This window comes from Heteronotia binoei, chromosome 13 (genome assembly GCF_032191835.1).
Source record: "Heteronotia binoei isolate CCM8104 ecotype False Entrance Well chromosome 13, APGP_CSIRO_Hbin_v1, whole genome shotgun sequence".
Taxonomy (NCBI): Eukaryota; Metazoa; Chordata; class Lepidosauria; order Squamata; family Gekkonidae; genus Heteronotia; species Heteronotia binoei.
The window spans coordinates 33,568,045-33,585,786 of NC_083235.1; the positions used below are offsets into that span (position 1 = coordinate 33,568,045).

General features: G+C 42.9%; 1 protein-coding gene across 1 annotated transcript; it reads left to right on the top strand.

Annotated features, from left to right (window-relative positions):
- The first annotated feature begins 7,911 nt into the window (after nucleotides 1-7,911).
- LOC132581149 (exendin-3-like) lies at nucleotides 7,912-12,113 on the top strand. Its single transcript, XM_060252256.1, has 3 exons — nucleotides 7,912-8,113; nucleotides 10,421-10,570; nucleotides 11,951-12,113. The coding sequence occupies exons 1-3, from the start codon at nucleotides 8,028-8,030 to the stop codon at nucleotides 11,970-11,972; spliced, it is 258 nt and encodes an 85-aa protein (XP_060108239.1). The 5' UTR covers nucleotides 7,912-8,027; the 3' UTR covers nucleotides 11,973-12,113.
- Nucleotides 12,114-17,742: the final 5,629 nt, after the last annotated feature.

Below are 17,742 nucleotides of genomic sequence, written 5' to 3' on the forward strand. Positions count from 1 at the left end.
GAGCAGAAGGAGCTAAAGAAAAGAATAAGAAGACAGAATAAGCTAGAAAGGGGCCTTTTCCGCACAGTCTCCTACTCTGTATCAGGTCAGGATTGTGTGCCGGATTTAGTGAAGAGTTCCGCATTTTGCTCCTGATCAAATTTTTGCTCCTTCTTTTCTGCCTCTTAATACGGGTTTTCTGGACTTCCAATTTTTGCAGTGTCACCTTTTTGCTCCTTCTTTAAAACTGTGGCTGTGTGTGCGGAAATCACACATTCAGGGAAAGATTGCCCGCCCCTTGGCAGATATTCACGCCCACCATTCTCCCTTCCAATGACACATATGGTGACGCTGCGAATGCTTTTCTTGCTACTGCCTGCAATGGCGCCTTGGGCGTCTTTTTAAAAAAAACCTGCATACCATTTGCATTACAACGTAATTTCGGGCCATTTCTGAAGTATCATTCCGATCAAATGCCATGTTATTGAGAAATTGCTTGCTGCTCATTGCTGCTGAGCCACAATGGCGCTTCACTACTTTTTAAAAAGATTACAAACCTTTTGCATTGCAACGTAATTTCGGGTCATCGCCTACCATTTCTGTAGTATCATTCTGATATATGCAATTTTGAAATCGGTTCCTGCTCTTTGCTGCTGAGCCTCTGCATCGCCCTGGGAATGTTTTTTAAAAATTTAAATCTTGCTTATTTTTATGTTTTGACTCATTCTGCTGTGCATGGAGCACATACGTTGCTGTCCAGCTTCTTGCTTCACCCTCAAAATTCCTCCTTTTTATTGGGCTCTAAACATTTTGGTGTGTCGTGCTTTGTTAATGTTTCTCTGCATTCTGCCCCCGCCAGTTCATTAGCAATCACGCCATCTTTTCTCTCCTTTGTTTTTACAACTCTTAGCGGATGGCTGACGCAAGTACGTAATTGCCGTTATTCCAAAAAGTGTGCCTTCTGCTCCAAGCACCTTCTGACATCTGTTTGTGAGCATGCTTGAGATAAAAGTTAAATAAAATACGGCGTTCCCTGAGCTTGGTTTCTTCAAAAATCCCTCCCCCCCCCAAAAAAAAATCAAGCAGTGGCGGCTAAATACTGATGACTAATCAGAATGCAGACAGAGATCGAAGTGCCTATTGGTTACGCTATAACGTAACCACGCATGGAAGCAAAAAAAGAAAAGGAGAGTTTTCTACCGGCTGCCGCTGCCTGGAAAAAGGGGAAAGGAACAAAATTTGAGAAGGATTAGTCAATGTGGAACCATTTGCTCTGGATAACACACCAAAGTTGAGGCAGTAGTGCGGAAACAAAATTTGAACTGGGGGAAAATAAACCCGTGGTACATGAGAAGCAAACAGACCAGTGCGGAAAAGGCCAGGGTAAGAATAAGCCAGAAAAGGTAAGAATGATGATCAGAGACCTAAGTTTGTACACGGGTGGTACAGGTAATTGCCATAAGCTGAAGTTTTAGGACTGTGGTGTGATCTGTTCTACTAAAAGGAGAGCTTGGAAGTTGGATGAGAGAACTGAGCTCTTAGAATAGCTGCTAATTATGCATGTGAGTTGGTGTTCAAATGTATTAGATTACAAATGGTTTGCCCCCATCCATATCACAATTTCCAGGGAAAAGGTAAGTATATCTGATGTGCAACTTCTTTCCACATACTCCTCTCACGATTCCCAAATTAACGTTTGGTTGGGGAAACTGAGGGTGTGTCACAAGCAGAGGACGAGAGAGTTTTCTACCGGCTGCCACCACTCTAGCCAGGGCCTGTCTGGGAGGCCCAGAGAACTCATTAGATCCGTCTTCCTTCTTAACAAAACACCTTCTATCCGTGACCAAAGAGACGTGAGGACCCAGGCAGTATAACAAGGATAAGTTCATTGTGTAGTGTTCAAAAACAACCAAGTGTTTTAATTATTAATGCAACAATGAAAATGGAAAAACAGAAAAAAGTGGTGGAAAGAAAATAAAAGTCCTGATGCAACTTATTATACATCCTCTAATTCCAGATCACTCACTTTGAATGAGGGATCTCTTTCACAGCTGAAGTCCTTTCTCCAGCTCAGCCTTTCCAGAGATAACTCTCCCTCTCTAGCTGGGCTTTTATTTCCTTCCTTACAGATCCTGCCCCAAGAGCCTTAAGTTTTCCCTCCAGAACTTCTGCCTATCCAGTTAGAGGGACAGAAGGAATCCTGGGAAATGTAGGCCCTGTAAGCACTCTAACATAGGCTTTCCAGGAGCCTGTAGGCCTCACTAGGGTGGAGCAGCGTTGTCTGCCATGCTGCACAGTAACCTGACAGAGCAGACCTTCCATCCCTGATTCCAGCTTATCTTTCACTTTTAGCGGTCACACGTCATATTAAAAGCGTGTGTGTAGCGCTCAAATTTGAACAGATGAATATTGATTCGAGGCAGGGCCATTCAGACGAGCAACCAAGAATGCGACTCATTCTGTTGTTGAGCGTTCAGACATCCAATACTATCACGCTCTTTTCTTGGAGCATGCGTGATCAGGTGGTGATTTCTGGAGGGGGGGGGGTCCATTGAAATCAAATGTTACTTCAGGGGGGGGGGGGAGTTTCCAGAAATCCTCCACATTGAAAAAAAGAGATTTTTTTTCCTGTTCTAAATAGTGGGATAACGTCCCCCCCCCCTTCCGATCCTGTGTTGATTGGAGAAGCAGAAGCGTCACCTCAGATTCCCGGATGATCTGGCAATGCGCATGTCTGCTGGGGCTTTTTTTTTTTAAAGGTGGGAGGCAGTATCGTACGTGAGCTGTCCAAACAACAAAAAGCCAATCTTGTGCCGCTGTTTTGAAAAAGGACCGGACTTTCTGTGTTGTCAAATTAATGCACCATTCAGGCGTAGCAAGCCTGGATGACCCCATATGACGCTCGATTGCCAGATGTGGATGTCTGAATGAACACATTTAATCCGTCAGCCAGACGGAGCTGTGTTGTCACTAATGGTACATGTGACCGCACCCAGTATTTCTTATCTGTGGGAGCTTTCCACTGGTTTTAGATGCTGCTTGCACCAGACTGGAGGGGCAGGAATGGGGCTGAGCTTGTACAGTTAGGCAAAATATTCCATTGGCTGCCATGCCTACTGGGCTATAAACACCCATTGTCCAACTGGAAGGTCACAAAATTTTGCTGCTCAATGCTTAGATGTTGTGACAGACAGCTTCTTGTTCCACCCTCCAGGTATGCCAACAAATCACTGCCTACAGAGGAGTAGGCAGACCCAAATGGCATCAGCCAATGAGAGGCTGTGGAACCTCTGAGGGCAGAGAGTAAAGTGGGTGGAGAGTAAAGTGGAGGGAAAGTTTCTCATTGCCTCAGACTGGGTTTGGGAAAGCAACAGGAAAAGAGGGGAAACTACCAGAAGAATAGTTGGGCTTTGCCCAGTAAGGGAACCCACCCCTCTCATATATTTATAGTAGAGGTACATAGGGCTCTAGGGCCAATAAAGAGGCAGAAATAGAGCAAGTACCCTGTGTTATTTTAGGGAAATAGTAGATTAGGGATTTATGAGGGGACTGAGAGAAATATCCCAAAAGACAAGCTGACTCTATTTCAATAGACTGGGATTCTTAGAATTAAGGAGCCCCCTCCAGAAAACAACAAAAACACAGCAGCCATCCAGGAACCACATGGAGACCCAAGTCAGAGTTCCTGTAAAATCCAAAGTGAAAGATTTTGGCAAGTGTCCAAAGAGGAGCGTGTGGAAGGAGACACATGATGGCTGAGTACAGGGAGAGAAATTGGATTTAAGAGTATTCAGCACAGCAGGAAACCTCAACATCCAATTACTGAGCACATTTTTGAGGAAGCCAAGGCAGCTGTTATATGGAGCAGATACATTACAGATTGATATCAATGGGATCTCTTTTGTTAGAAAAAGAATGCAGCAAGACAACAGAGTATTATGCCTAGGAGATTGTTAATTGAATACCTTGAACCTTCACCACATGTCCAAGTGAGTTTCCTCTTGGGATATCCACTGTTCCAGGGATCTTCTCTCTGAGTTTGTGGTACACCATAGAAGCTGACTGTTTTGCTTCTTATGTCTTCCATTCCTACCTATTCTTCTGCCAACTCACCTCTGATTAATTTGCGAATGAACCAGACCCTGAATATAGTTGGCGAGAAGCTGAAGAATGGAGACAAGCATAGAGTCTGTGCCCAACAAAACAGAGCATTAAGGACCTTAGAAGCAACAGGCACAATTCCAGTAGTCAAAGAATTATAATCAGCAACAGAAAATCACATAATGCAAAACCAGAAGTAGATTTTTTTTTAAAAAATTACTGAATGGGAAGATGGATTCTACTTTTATGCACATGTTCATTAAACTTGAGTACATGTTTGTTCAACTAGTGTCCTGCTTGCTGAACATGAGTCATCCCCCCCCCACGAGCTGTTTACATATATTAAAACAAATTTGGTTGTATCTATTTGTATAATAAAACTGATTAGACTGTTTTGTTGCATCTTCCCCCATCTGTTGTCTCTTCCAATTATTTAAAAATACATCGTTAAAAGGGGGTGCGGGAATCATTTGAGGTTTTTGAGTTGAGACTTACTATGATTTCTCTGCGTGCCCTTGGTATCTGACCATGAAGTTTTGGTCTCTTCTTGATTCAGTTCAAAAATAGATGCTGCTTGACTGCAGGTGCAAAAAGCAGGCAATACAGTGTATTCAATACCAGTCATTTAAAGAATCTATCCATCTTCAGCAGTGAGCACATCTGACAAGTCACTTAAATGACATGAATGTGACTAAGGAAATTAGTGCTTCTCTGATCCTGTAGCACAAGTGGTTAGTATGGAAGCATAAAAGTGCTTGGCATGTTGCTGAGATGAATTGTATGAAAATTCATCAATGTTTCAATCAGTCAGAGGGATAATTTTGGACTGAAGAAGAGTTGGTTTTATACCCCACCCTTCACTACCTGAAGGAGTCTCAGAGCAGCTTGCAATCACCTTCCCTTCCTCTCTCCACAACAGACACCCTGTGAGATAGGTGGACTCTGAGAGAGCTCTGAGAGAACTGTGACTGGCCCAAGGTTACTCAGCTGGCTTTATGTGGAGTGGAGACTCAAACTCAGTTTTCCAAGTCAGAGACTACACCAAACTGGCTCCCAGGAAGGGGAAGAAAAAGAAAATCCTCTGTGTTGTTGGAAATCCCTTCCATCAGTGGAAATTATCTCATCTATCAGCATATCTGTTTTAACCATGTGTGGTCAGGGAGACACATGCATATTAGACTTGTTTCAGTGGGAATGTGACTCACTTTCCAGTTGGGCCCAAATCCACATTATAATAACTTGAGCATAAGGAAGAAAACCCTCCTTCTGTTGTCTCTCACGCCTACGCTAAAGGAGCTGCTGGCTTAGATTTGACACCTGACTGAAGGAAATGCCCCTAATCTGTGCAGTGACTCATATAAACAGCTATAAGGGAGCTTTGAAAAAGTGAGGTGCCTCTGCATGTTTGGAATGAATATTTAAAAACTGGATAAAGTGAAATCAGAAATAGAATTTATCAAGGGGAATAATACAAAAAGCTGTTCTGGAGAATGAACAAACTCAGCTGGTCAAAAGAATATGAAGCATTCAGTAGAATACAACATCAGAAATCAATGGTAAGAGCCAAATATTTAAAGTGATCAAAGAAACTGCAATATACAGGGCTTTTTTTTTTTTGAGCAGAATGCACAAGAATGCAGTTCCGGCTGACTTGGCATCAGGGGGTGTGGCCCAATATGCAAATAAGTTCCTGCTATACTTTTTCTACAAAAAAAGCCCTGGTAATATACATTCAAGAGATGATGTAAGAGGCCAAAGAGGAGGGAGTAGGAGTTGGTCTTTATACCCTGCTTTCCTATACCTTGAGGAGTCTCAAAGTGGTTTACAATTTCTGTCCTCTCTCTACAACAGGCACCTTGTGAGGCAGATGGGGCTGAGAGAACTGTGACTGACCCAAAATTGCCCAGCAGGAGTAGGAAATCAAACCCGGTTCTCCAGATTGGAGTCTGCCACTCTTAACCACTGCACCACACTGAAGACAAAGCAGCACCCATAGGCGTCTATCTGAACATGTTGTAAAATGCCAACGAGTCTCAAACGACCCATGGCAACCCTGTATGGTTTTCAAGGCAATGACAGTCAGGTGGTTTGCCAAGGCCTGCCTTCATCTAGCAAGACAGGCTCAGAAACGGGTTCCGAAATCTGACGATCCCTTCCTCAAATTAAGCCCTAGTCACAATCTGTGATTTTTTCTGATGAGTGGCACTTGGGAGATATGTGTACAAGGGAGAGGCTCTGTGGTTCAGTGGTAGAGCACTTACTTTGCAGGTCCAGTCCCTGGCCTCTCCTCCTAAAGCAGCTGTTAGGGAAAAAAACCCCATTTTCTACCTGTCTGAGAAGATAATACTGTGCTAGATGAACTAGTGAGCTGTCTCACTATTATCATTGATACATTTATTTCATTATACCCGGCTTTTCTCCCCAATAGAGACCCAAATCAGCTTGCATCATTTCCCTCTCCTCCATATAACAACCTTGTGAGGTAGGGTAGGCTGAGAGTATGTGACTGGCCCAAGGTCACCTAGCAAACTCCGATGACAGAGTGGGGATTCGAACCTGGCTCTTCCAGATCCTAATCTGACACTCGAACACGTCCACTACATCATGCTGGCTCTCAGTATAACAGTAACAGAATATGTTCACATATTTCGGCTTCACAATTGACTGATAGGACAATATACCAACTACTTCTTTCTTTCCTCCTAATACAACCTCCTTTGAACTGTACTACATCTGAAATTAGTGGTTTTGCTTCACCCAAGACTTAAGATGTATTCATGTACTGGCAGTTCTCCACTGGAAAACCATTTGAATATGATACATTGATTGTAGCTTGTGATGCCCTAAAAAGCACAAACATATTATTAGACAAAAAGGTAGCTTTGCAAGAATAAACATATTCAGATGGTATCCACAGTTCTTTCCTCACCCCACTTTATTCTCAGAACAACCCAGTATGGTTACTTTGGAATGCAATAGCTCTGTGGATGTGTTCAAATAATTCCTCCCCCTCAATTTGGGGTTGCTGGGGGTGGGGTGGAACAAAAGGGCTTATTTCTATAACAGCCATGGGAAAAGATCCAGTTGTGCAGCCATGTTGGTCTGAAACAGTACAGCAAAGTTTGAGTCCAGTGGCACCTTTAAGACCAACCAAGTTTTATTCTGGGTATAAACTTTTGCATGCACTCACACTTCCTCAGATACATGAAGAAAATATTGCTAAAGGACACAAGAACAGCTGTATCCTCTCAGGGACCTGGTGAGAATGGAATCCTATAAACAACTCTGAAATCTAACAAACCTGCCTTGCATTTCAGCGACTTTTTGGTATTCTGTTAGAAAACTTAAAAGCAAGATCACACAACAGTGTGAAGCCACTATGAATATGTACAAAAGAAACAGACCTCAAATTTAAGGAGAATCTTGTTTCTGTGACGATATCTATTGGTAAGAATGCATAGGCTATCTTCTTCTGCCTTCCACAACAACCATCCTACTTAGCTCACAGAGAAATGAAGGCTGGTGGTACTAGACACATAGGCTTTAATATTACAGCATTAGAATCTCTCTCTTTATGTCCATAGTTAGAAGAAGACTGCAGCAAATGAAATCTGTAATTGACCAATTCTCTGATCTATAACACTACCAAGTCTCTTATTAAACGCTAGAAAACAGGTTTTTGGATTGGCTCTTTTGGTGCACATATAGATCCCCCAGTATGACAGCCAGTCGCTCTAAATCTAACCTCCCTCAGGGTAGGGTAAGTGGGAGGGGCTGGTGCATGTAAGGGGGCGGAGCAGGGGCGGAGCTGTCAGCCGTCTCCCTATTTCAGGGCTTCTGCCAATGCTGTTTTGCGAGTTACCTTTCTAGACAAGTGTGTAGCTTGCCTCTCAAGACGTAGCTGTTTGGATTGGATTTGCCAGTTGTGCGTCTGTCTAGAAGCGGAAATGAACAAGATAACATGGCTTTGCATTTTGGGATTGGTCATTGCAACTTTGCTTCCTGTTAGCCAGCAAACGGCTGATGAAGCTGGGTAAGGAGAATTTGCAGTTGATATATAGAATAGCTGGGAATGAATCAAGATGTGTGATAGAGTCAGCACTGTGTGGGTCTGTCCTTTAAGATTTTGCAATAGCTTTCCAGTGAGGTAATATACTATGATAATTTCAGTAGTCTAAAACAGTATAGGAATTCATGCCAAGTTGCTTACCTCTTAGTAAACACATAGGTCTAATATTCCAGCCGTGGGGAGAAATAATAGAGGGGACTATTTCATGTACCACAGCCGGCTTTGAGGATGGACCATGGTTCAGTGGTAGAGCACTTTCTTTGTATGCAGAAAGTCCCAGCCCCCAGCATTCCTGGCATCTCAAGTTAAAACAGTTCAGGTGATGTAAAAGATCTCTATATGAGATCCTGGTCAGCTGTTGACACTCAGAATAGACTGTAATGATTGTGATAAAGGGTAAAGGCAACTTTGTGTATGTGTGTATCCATGTGACCACAGTTGGTTCATCTTTGCACTGCTGCAGTAGGGCTGTTCCTTATCTTATTAGGACACCTGTTCAGTGAGGAGTACAATCTACAATTCGGCAAAACTGGATTTAAGCCAAATCCATTCCGTCCAAAATGTTGCTGATGCTACATTTAATTATTTGCCCTGCTTGTCATAGACAAGTGTGACAGAGGTCGTGGATGCAAAATGTCAAGCCTGTGTAGAATAGAGATTAGAGTGCTGGACTAAGACCGGAGAGACTAGACTGGAATCTCCACTCTGCCATAGAAGTTCACTGAGCAGCCATGGGCCAGTCACTCTCTCCTGGCCTAATGGAGAGAAAACCAGCTACATTGCTCTGAGCTCCTTGGGAAGGTTGGGGATAAAAATGTACTGGGTAAACAGTGAAATATCATAGTGCAAAAGTTTGGATTAGTAACTGACGCTGAAGCACACAGTAGAATTCTGATGTTGTTGGAATGCTTTGGTGTGTGTGTGAAGACGTAGCTGCCTGCCCTTGTGGGAAATCTCTTGAATGGCGTGTGGCAGCAGCAGCAGCACGGATAAGGAAGTCCAGGAATTTGAATAGATTGAATCTGAGCGAGAACTACTAACTGCAGAGTCAGACGATGGGATTCCCAGAGGGAAGAGAGAAGCACTGACTTGTTTGGGTGTTCCGTGCAAACTGACAATGTTGATGCTTTTGGAGTGGAGGGCTCTCTGCCAGTCATAGGGCTCTGGCAAACACCCAACCTCAAAGCCAGCTCTGCCAGAAATAGGCAGAGCCTCAGTGATACAGGAGTCTTTCCTGCTCTAGTGAAACAACATGGCTTGTTTTCCCAGTCAGGGAATGGGATATATTGTAGAAAGGCTAGGACATGGATCAGCAATGCTTCTGGACAGCGGGCCAACCCTAAGCCAACCAGTGCTGCAACAGAACACTTCCTCCATACAGTATTTCGTCTCCTTTCATTCCAGCCTAGCCATAATGTCTACCCACGTTAGGAAGTCGGAGGTAATGTTCTTTCTTGCCTGCAAACTTTACATTAAGGCATGGTGGCCACCAGGGCTTTTTCTGTAGCAGGAACTCCTTTGCATATTAGGACATGCATCCCTGATGTAGCCAATCCTCCTGGAGCTTACAGTAGGCCCTGTACTAAGAGCACTGTAAGCTCTTGGAAAATTGGCTACATCAGGGGTGTGTGGCCTAATATGCAAAGGAGTTCCTGCTACAAAAAAAGCCCTGGTGGCCACCATGTAACTTCACAATGGCAGTCAAGCAAATTGTTTTGATAAGAAATAAGCTAGAAAGATGAGAGATGAGGATATAGGAAGAATCACACATGGGTGCTTGGCAGACCACCCTGGAAACATCTCCTGGTCTGGTTTGCCCATCAGTCACCCTACTCAAGCAGTTGACCTCTGTCTTTATCTTAACCCTTACTACCCCAGGCAGCATGAACAAAGATGGAAAACTATTCCTCTATGGCCATTCCCACTTTATCTTAAAGTGGCGGGGAAACAGGAGTGTCACATGCAGTTCCTTCCTGGATATATGTGGGAACCTGCTTTCCAGAGGCCAGATTCTGCCTTTGACAACTTCATTCGCCAATCCATAGGTTAGGACAAACTATTAGCTGGTGAGTTTTAACCCAGTACACTACTTTGGGAAGGGAAGGGAAGGGAACGGGGTACAGAAAGCTTCCAGTACTCTCCTTCTGGTGAATCAGAATACTCTCCTAATGGTGCTCAGAAATGTGACACTAGCCTGAACTAATGTAGTGTAGTCTTAGGTCATGAAACCCAGCCTATGAAGATCTTTATTTTGTTCATCTCTAATTTCAGGCTGGAGGCTGATGTCTACAAAAATGTCCATGACTTGAATTCCAGGATTAAGCGACATAGCGATGGCACATATACCAGTGACCTTTCAAAAGCTCTGGATCAAGATTTAGCAATGGAGTTTTTGCAGGATGCTATGAATGGAAAATTGAGGTATAAAGCTATGATCTTCCTTTATTCCTTACGGATACACAGTGGATATACATCTTGGCACAGCAAAGAGAGTAGTCCAAAAGGAAATCAGAACAGTGTAACCAGAAAGTAATTTTGAGGATGAGAGATTGTTGGCACCTAGTAAGATTCTTGTAGCTGGTGTGTGTGTATGTGTGGAGTAAATATCTAGCATCCATATGTCAATGTTGCATCTCTCTGAGCTAGGAGAGGGGGGGGAAAGTGAGAGAAAAGCAAAACGATTCAGATCTTTCCCAAGGAAAGGAAAGAGCATTTCTGGGAGAAACCAAAACAATAAGAGATGCTTCCAGGGTGGCCTGCCAAGCATCCTTGTATATCTCTGATGAACCACTTCCACCCACATACTCCTCTCACAACCCAAAAATTAGCTTTTGGTGGGGGAGGCAAAAGGTGGAATCGTGCTGACTGCCAGGCTGCTCAGTGACATGACTGGGCACATCTTTCCTCCTCCTCTCCTTGATTGCAGCTCAGAACAGCAGTCGGAGATTAACCCAGCCAAAACAGTTTCTGTGGGCCATCCAAATTAGATCTTACTGATAGACATCCTTGACCCTCCGCAGCAGGGCTTTTTCTGTAGCCGGAACTCCTTTGCATATTAGGCTACACCACTCCCCCCGATGTAGCCAATCTTCCAAGAGCTTACAGTAGGCCCTCCCTGTAAGAAGAGTCCTGTAAACTCTTGGAGGACTGGCTACATCAAGGGGGTGTAACCTAATATGCAAAGGAGTTCCTGCTGATTATTGGGAGCATTTGATCAACTTTAGATGTTGTTTGCATCCAACTGGAGGAGGAAGGGTGCTGTTAGCCTTGAAGAAAAAGCCAGAATATCCCCACTGGTTGTCCAACAATAGCAACACTCTGTGATTAACTGGAGCTCTTTAGAGATGACTGGAAAATTGGATTAGATAAGACAGCACCATCAAAACAGGGGCTCCGCTCCCTTGGACAGTTCAGGGACTTGGCTTCTATGCCAAATTGTGTCTGATGGGTAATCTGACGAATTCTGAGTCTGACTTATCTTTGTAAGTGCATGGATCATTTCCTCAAGCTCAGCAGTGTAACTGTCTGGGGAAAACCAGTAGGGTGGTTGAAGAAGGACCCGTAGCCCTTGCCTTAAAAGCTACTTTTATTTTCAGTGAGGGAAAGCTTACTTATTCTGGGCGCACTGACAGTACTGGTATACTATCTTATAGCCCCAGTGCCTGCAGTGTCCAGCTTTTTAAAAAATTCTATTAAAATATTCTATGTATGTGGCCCCATTCAACATGAACTTCCTTATTGAGTCAGGGAACTACTCCATCTCATCTCAATGTCTTGTTTCTTGGTCTGTTGTTTTTGCAGCAATAGACAAAATGAAAGCTGATGTCCTGTGGAACAAGCCCTATCTGACATTGGAGGACACTTTCTAACAAAAGATTCCAGCAGTTCCTCTCACTCTACCATGTTTCCAAGTTAGTAGGCTACAACTGAGCACATTCAATAAAGTCAAATCATGCAAACGCTATCAGTTCTTGTCTCACTTTGGTTTCTGCGCATTTCTTATCAGCTCTTGTTGTGGCAGGAAAGGGTGGGGAGGCAGAAAGGCTGAACAAGGTAGGAAATACTTTAAATTAGTAGGGGTTGCCAACCTTTTGTTTAATGAGAACTAGTTCTGCATAATGAAAAATAGCTTGAGCTGCTCCCCCCTCCCCTCCAAGCAATGTTTTTTCTGTTGTGGAAACAGATCACAGACTAGAAAGAGCTCCAGAAATGAAGCTATCAACTGAACTACCCAAAGAAAAATCCTATGAAGTAAAAACTCTTTTTAAAAAAGACTAGAGCATATTTTAAAAAATCTTTTATTGGTTGTTCTGGGGGATGCAGAAGCTCCTTAGCAGCACCTGGTCCCCGACTGAAGATCCCCTTCCCAAAGTATTTTTGGGATTGTACTGAGATACAGAAGGGCTCTTATGCTGGCTCCTTCTGAACTCCTTTCCTTCAGGAGTTGTGACAGGAAGGTACTTTGGTATATAATACTTTGGTAGATAATGCGCCCATGGATTAGAGACAACTGATACCATGATCATATTCTTCTTGATGGCCCTTGGTTTTCAGAAGCTAGAAATGAGCTGATATTTCTGCTGACTGGAAAACATTTTGTTTCTGTAGTGGCCAACATTTTGCAGTTGCTCAGTGACAAAGAATAAAAAAATGGCTTTGCAGGTCACAAAGTAATTAAGAGTAGTGATAGGTCATCTGACCTCTAAATTCTGCTAGTATTTTAGTTGTGTTTCCTGTTGATGGTATTGGTTGAATGAACAGTAACACAAGCAAGTACAGCCCTTTCTCTGTGCACTTTCCAAATCCCAACAGTCTGTCTGTTTCTATCTATGTTTCTTCTGAACTGCTTCTTTCCCACTTTCATCTGCCCCTTTCCTTTTAGGGGAGACTGATTGCCTCCTCCATGACACCATCCCCCAAATGTTACACCCAGAAAGGTTTTTTCTTAAATGACTGTACATACTTGTACCTTGTATGTAAGTCCAGGACCTTTTTTGTAGAAAAAGCTCAGAAGGAACTCATTTGCATATTAGGCCACACCCCCTGACACCATGCCAGCCAGAACTGTGTTCCTGTGCATTCCTGCTCAGAAAAAGCCCTGTGTAAGTGTAAGCTAACTCCCTCACTGCTTGAGTGTGTGTGTGTGGAACCTAGACTTCCTTTTGAGTAAATACAGTAGCATTTACTGAGAAAGTATTCATAGTCATTAAGGAGCAATTCCAGATCCTAGCACACGTACCAATCACCCATTCACATTGATGAGATTGCAATCTCACCACAGTATTGTCCTGGAACACTGGCATGAGCCTGTCTTTTGTAGAAAGATTTGAATGATTGCCAATATGTACACTTGGCACTCAGAAATCTGACTGAGCCCAGCTCTGTGCCAAATGTTAGTCTTCAGAGCAGCAGGATCATACATGCTGCAGCTTGCTGATTTCAAGTAGGATTCAAGTGCCCTTAAATTCTGCATTGGAATTGTGGCCAATTTCTTCCGACCAAAGGGGGGGGGGAAGGAGGCTGTTGTGCTGTGGTTTGCTTATGGCCCACTCCTTAGCATTTCCTGATAGCAGAAGAGAATAACTGACCAATAGAGAAGACAGAAGTGGACTAGAGGGAGCAGTGGCCTGACACAGTTCAAGGCAATTTCAAACCATCAACACATAAGCATTGTACCTGAAATCATTTATGCCTAGGAATAAGTAACAAAGAGTGGGGGGAATTCCTTTTGAACCACACAACTGATTGGTGATTGTCTTGATAGCTGTAAGTTGAGGGGGGGGGGCATAATGTTAAAAAGCCTGTGGTCAGAATTGCTTTTTCTATTTTTCACCAGGCTTTTGGTTAAGGACAGCAACAGTTTCCACCTTGCCTGGCACACTGTTTCTTGTCCCCCCACCATGGAGCAGTGGCATAATCAGGCTGGCTCTAGACAGCCTGGTACCTTAGGTAAGGCTAACTTCTGCCCCCCCCCCCCACTGATAATGTCACTGAGTCACATGCCCCCCAAATTTGGTGCCCCCAGAAGGTCACCTAGTTTGCCTACTGACAGGGATGACCCTGGGAGTCTGGAATTTGGAGTTTTTAGCACCTTCTAGTTACATTACAAACTCGCCGCACCTCAAAAAGGATATTATAGCATTGGAGAAAGTTCAGAAAAGGGCAACTAAAATGATTAAAGGGCTGGAACACCTTCCCTATGAAGAAAGGTTGAAACGCTTAGGGCTCTTTAGCTTGGAGAAACGTCGACTGAGGGGTGACATGATAGAAGTTTACAAGATAATGCATGGGATGGAGAAAGTAGAGAAAGAAGTACTTTTCTCCCTTTCTCACAATACAAGAACTCGTGGGCATTCGATGAAATTGCTGAGCAGACAGGTTAAAACGGATAAAAGGAAGTACTTCTTCACCCAAAGGGTGATTAACATGTGGAATTCACTGCTACAGGAGGTGGTGGCGTCCACAAGCATAGCCACCTTCAAGAAGGGGTTAGATAAAAATATGGAGCAGAGGTCCATCAGTGGCTATTAGCCACAGTGTGTGTGTGTGTGTATATATATATATATATATATATATATATATATATATATATATATATATATATATATATATATATTTGGCCGCTGTGTGACACAGAATGTTGGACTGGATGGGCCATTGGCCTGATCTAACATGGCTTCTCTTATGTTCTTATGTTAAGGCTAATATCAGTCCACAGTTCCATAAGACAAACACCACAAACATCCTCCCCACACAGGCATACATACAATGACATAAGAAATCATAGTCTGATTTTTTTCTTCATTTTGTTGGAAGAGATGTGTTAATTAAAATTAATGGTTTATCCCAAATTAACTTTTGTTTCCAAGTTATAACCAGCATTGCACAGAAATCAGAGTCTCACAACCAACAGTAAACATGTCTATGCTGGGAAACAACAAGAAGCTAGAGTGGATTATACATAGGAAGTTTGGCATTCCTCCTATGTATATTCCTCTATGATAGCATTGCCCCCATGGTCATTTCAACTTGGGAAAATGGAGTGGGAGAGAGGGCCCTTATGCCCTTGGGAACATTAGTTCCCTGACATTGTGTCTGACAGCAAAAGGAACACAGTGAGTCATGGGAAAACCCCATTCATATCAGTGGTAACCTCCAGTCTGGGCCTCAGGCAATTTTTTAAAAATAAAACTGGTTATTGAAACAGTATGACTGTGCATTAAGAACATCTTCAGTTTCACTTGAACAAGCCTGTTAAACTGAAATTATGCTGTGTGAGGCTGTGATTTGGATCAAGGTTATGTTGTCGTGTGGGGGAAAGAAAGAGGTTTGATAACTCTTCCATCATGCCTGGTTTTTTCCAATTGAAATTTACCACGACCACCAAAGATTAGGAATGATTCCTAAATGTTAGAGTGGAACAGTGTTGAACAGGGCTTTTTTGGTAGAAAAAGCCCAGCAGGAACTCATTTGCATATTAGGCCACACCCCTGACACCAAGGCAGCTGGAACTGCGTTCATGTGCATTCCTGCTCAAAAAAACTAATGTTAGAGCTCTTGACCTGGATAGCCCATGTTTGTCTGATCTTGTCAGATCTTGGAAGTTAAGCAGGGTCAGACCTTGCTAGCATTTGGATGGGAGACCTCCAAGGAATACCAGGGTTGTGGCAATGGCAAACCACCTCTGAAAGTCCCTTAATTTGAAAACTCTATGGGGAGTCACCCATAGAGTCTTTGGGAGTCACCCAAAGTCAGCTGTGACTTAATGCCACTTTCCACCAGCACCAATCTGTCTTCTGAAGAACTGTGGGTACACAAGAAAGCTTATGCCCAGAATAAAACTTTGTCCGTCTTAAAGGTTCCACTGGACTCAGACTTTCTTCCATGCCTATGAATGTTGGAGACAAATTTATGCCAGAAAGATCCCTCACCTCTTCAGTTACTTTTGCCACATATTTCATAGGCAGAGCACTCCTTCCCTGGGTGTGAGCCCCACTGAATAGACCTGAGTAGGATCTTGAGCAGAAATGTTTAAGATTACTCCCTGAATGTGGGTATATTGGATATTTTAAAGTGCGGAAAGGCTGCAGAATTACACTACTATATTGGCTGGATTATAACAGTGGTGACACAAATGCTCAGTGTTCAGAAGTAATATGGGAAATATAGTCATCCTTATTTGAACATTTTCAAAGCTATACAGTTTTGATGAGAGAAATTAAATTAATGAGATAGGGTGATGATGAAAACAACTGAGTTTGAGGACATAATAAGGAAGAAGGCAAATAATTAACTGATTAGTTACATCAATTTTTTAAAATTATAATTAGAGAAATGATCCAGGTTATGTTTGGAAAACAGCATAATAGTGCAATCCTAAGCAGAATTACCTGCTTCTAAGTCCATTAGAAAAAAGAGCCTTGTGGCGCAGAGTGGTAAAGCTGCAGTACTGCAGTTGGAGCTCTTTGCTCACAACCTGAGTTCAATCCCAGCAGAAGCTGGTTCAGGTAGCTGGCTCCAGGCTGACTCAGCCTTCCATCCTTCTGAGGTCGGTAAAATGAGTACTCAGCTTGCTGGGGGGAAAGTGTAGATGACTGGGGAAGGCAATGGCAAATCACCCCGTAAAAAATCTGCTGTGAAAACATTGTGAAAGCAACGTCACCCCAAAGTTGAAAATGACTGGTGCTTGCACAGGGGACTACCTTTACCTTAAAAAAAAAAGTCCATTAGAAGGGCTAATGAAAAGGAACCCAGCATGGCAAAGCAACTCTACTTCTCACTTGGCTCAAAATCTCCCTGCTGCAGCTGTCATAAATCAGCTCTGACTTGACAGCACTTTACACTTACAAAGAAGACCAGAAGCTACAATGGACTTCAGGGGTTGTAGCTCTGTTTAGGATTGTATTGTAAGTGATTTTCAAATAATAACTAGAGTGGGACAAGGAAGAAAATACATACTTAACATACAAGAAAAAAACCATACAAAATGACTGTTTCTCCTGCCACGATCCTCCCTATCTTCTCCAATTTTAATCTTGGAATTTACTGAAGGTCGCTGAATAGTCTGCCTTGTGTCAACAAGGACTAGGGCTTTCTTGGCAGTGGACTGAAGAGGTACATGCCTTGCAGTACCTCCCTAGGTTCCACAGGACATTTTCAGGTAGCCTGTGGGTGACTGTGATCCAGCAGGTAACTGGTAAATTATGCTGCATCTGTGTCTTCATCCTACCTTGCTTGATAGCGAATAGATTTTAACTGGGATGGCTTTTTAATCATTTTATATTTTAAATGTTTATTTATTGTATTTTTACTACTGTTTTAATCGGATATATTTTATGTATTGTTAGCCATCTTGAGTCCCATTCAAAGGAGAGGGTGCAGGATATAGGCTTGATAAATAAAATAAAATCATGGCACAATGTTATTTACATCTCCATACATCCACATTTTATGGAAATGATGATAATGCTAGAAATGCCAGGAAAAGGGAGATTTCAATCATTGTTGTTGGATTTGTATAGTTGCACAATGAGCTGCATCTGTGTGGCTGTACAGGCATTCCTTGTCTATTGTTGCACTGGGGCAGGGGGCAG

Bases quoted from the DNA above. Each gene is read 5' to 3' on its own strand.
- LOC132581149 (XM_060252256.1), top strand. From the start codon at position 8,028: ATGAACAAGATAACATGGCTTTGCATTTTGGGATTGGTCATTGCAACT. The intron at 8,114-10,420 runs GTAAGGAGAATT...CTCTAATTTCAG, and splicing joins CAAACGGCTGATGAAGCTGG to GCTGGAGGCTGATGTCTACA. The intron at 10,571-11,950 runs GTATAAAGCTAT...TTGTTTTTGCAG, and splicing joins GCTATGAATGGAAAATTGAG to CAATAGACAAAATGAAAGCT.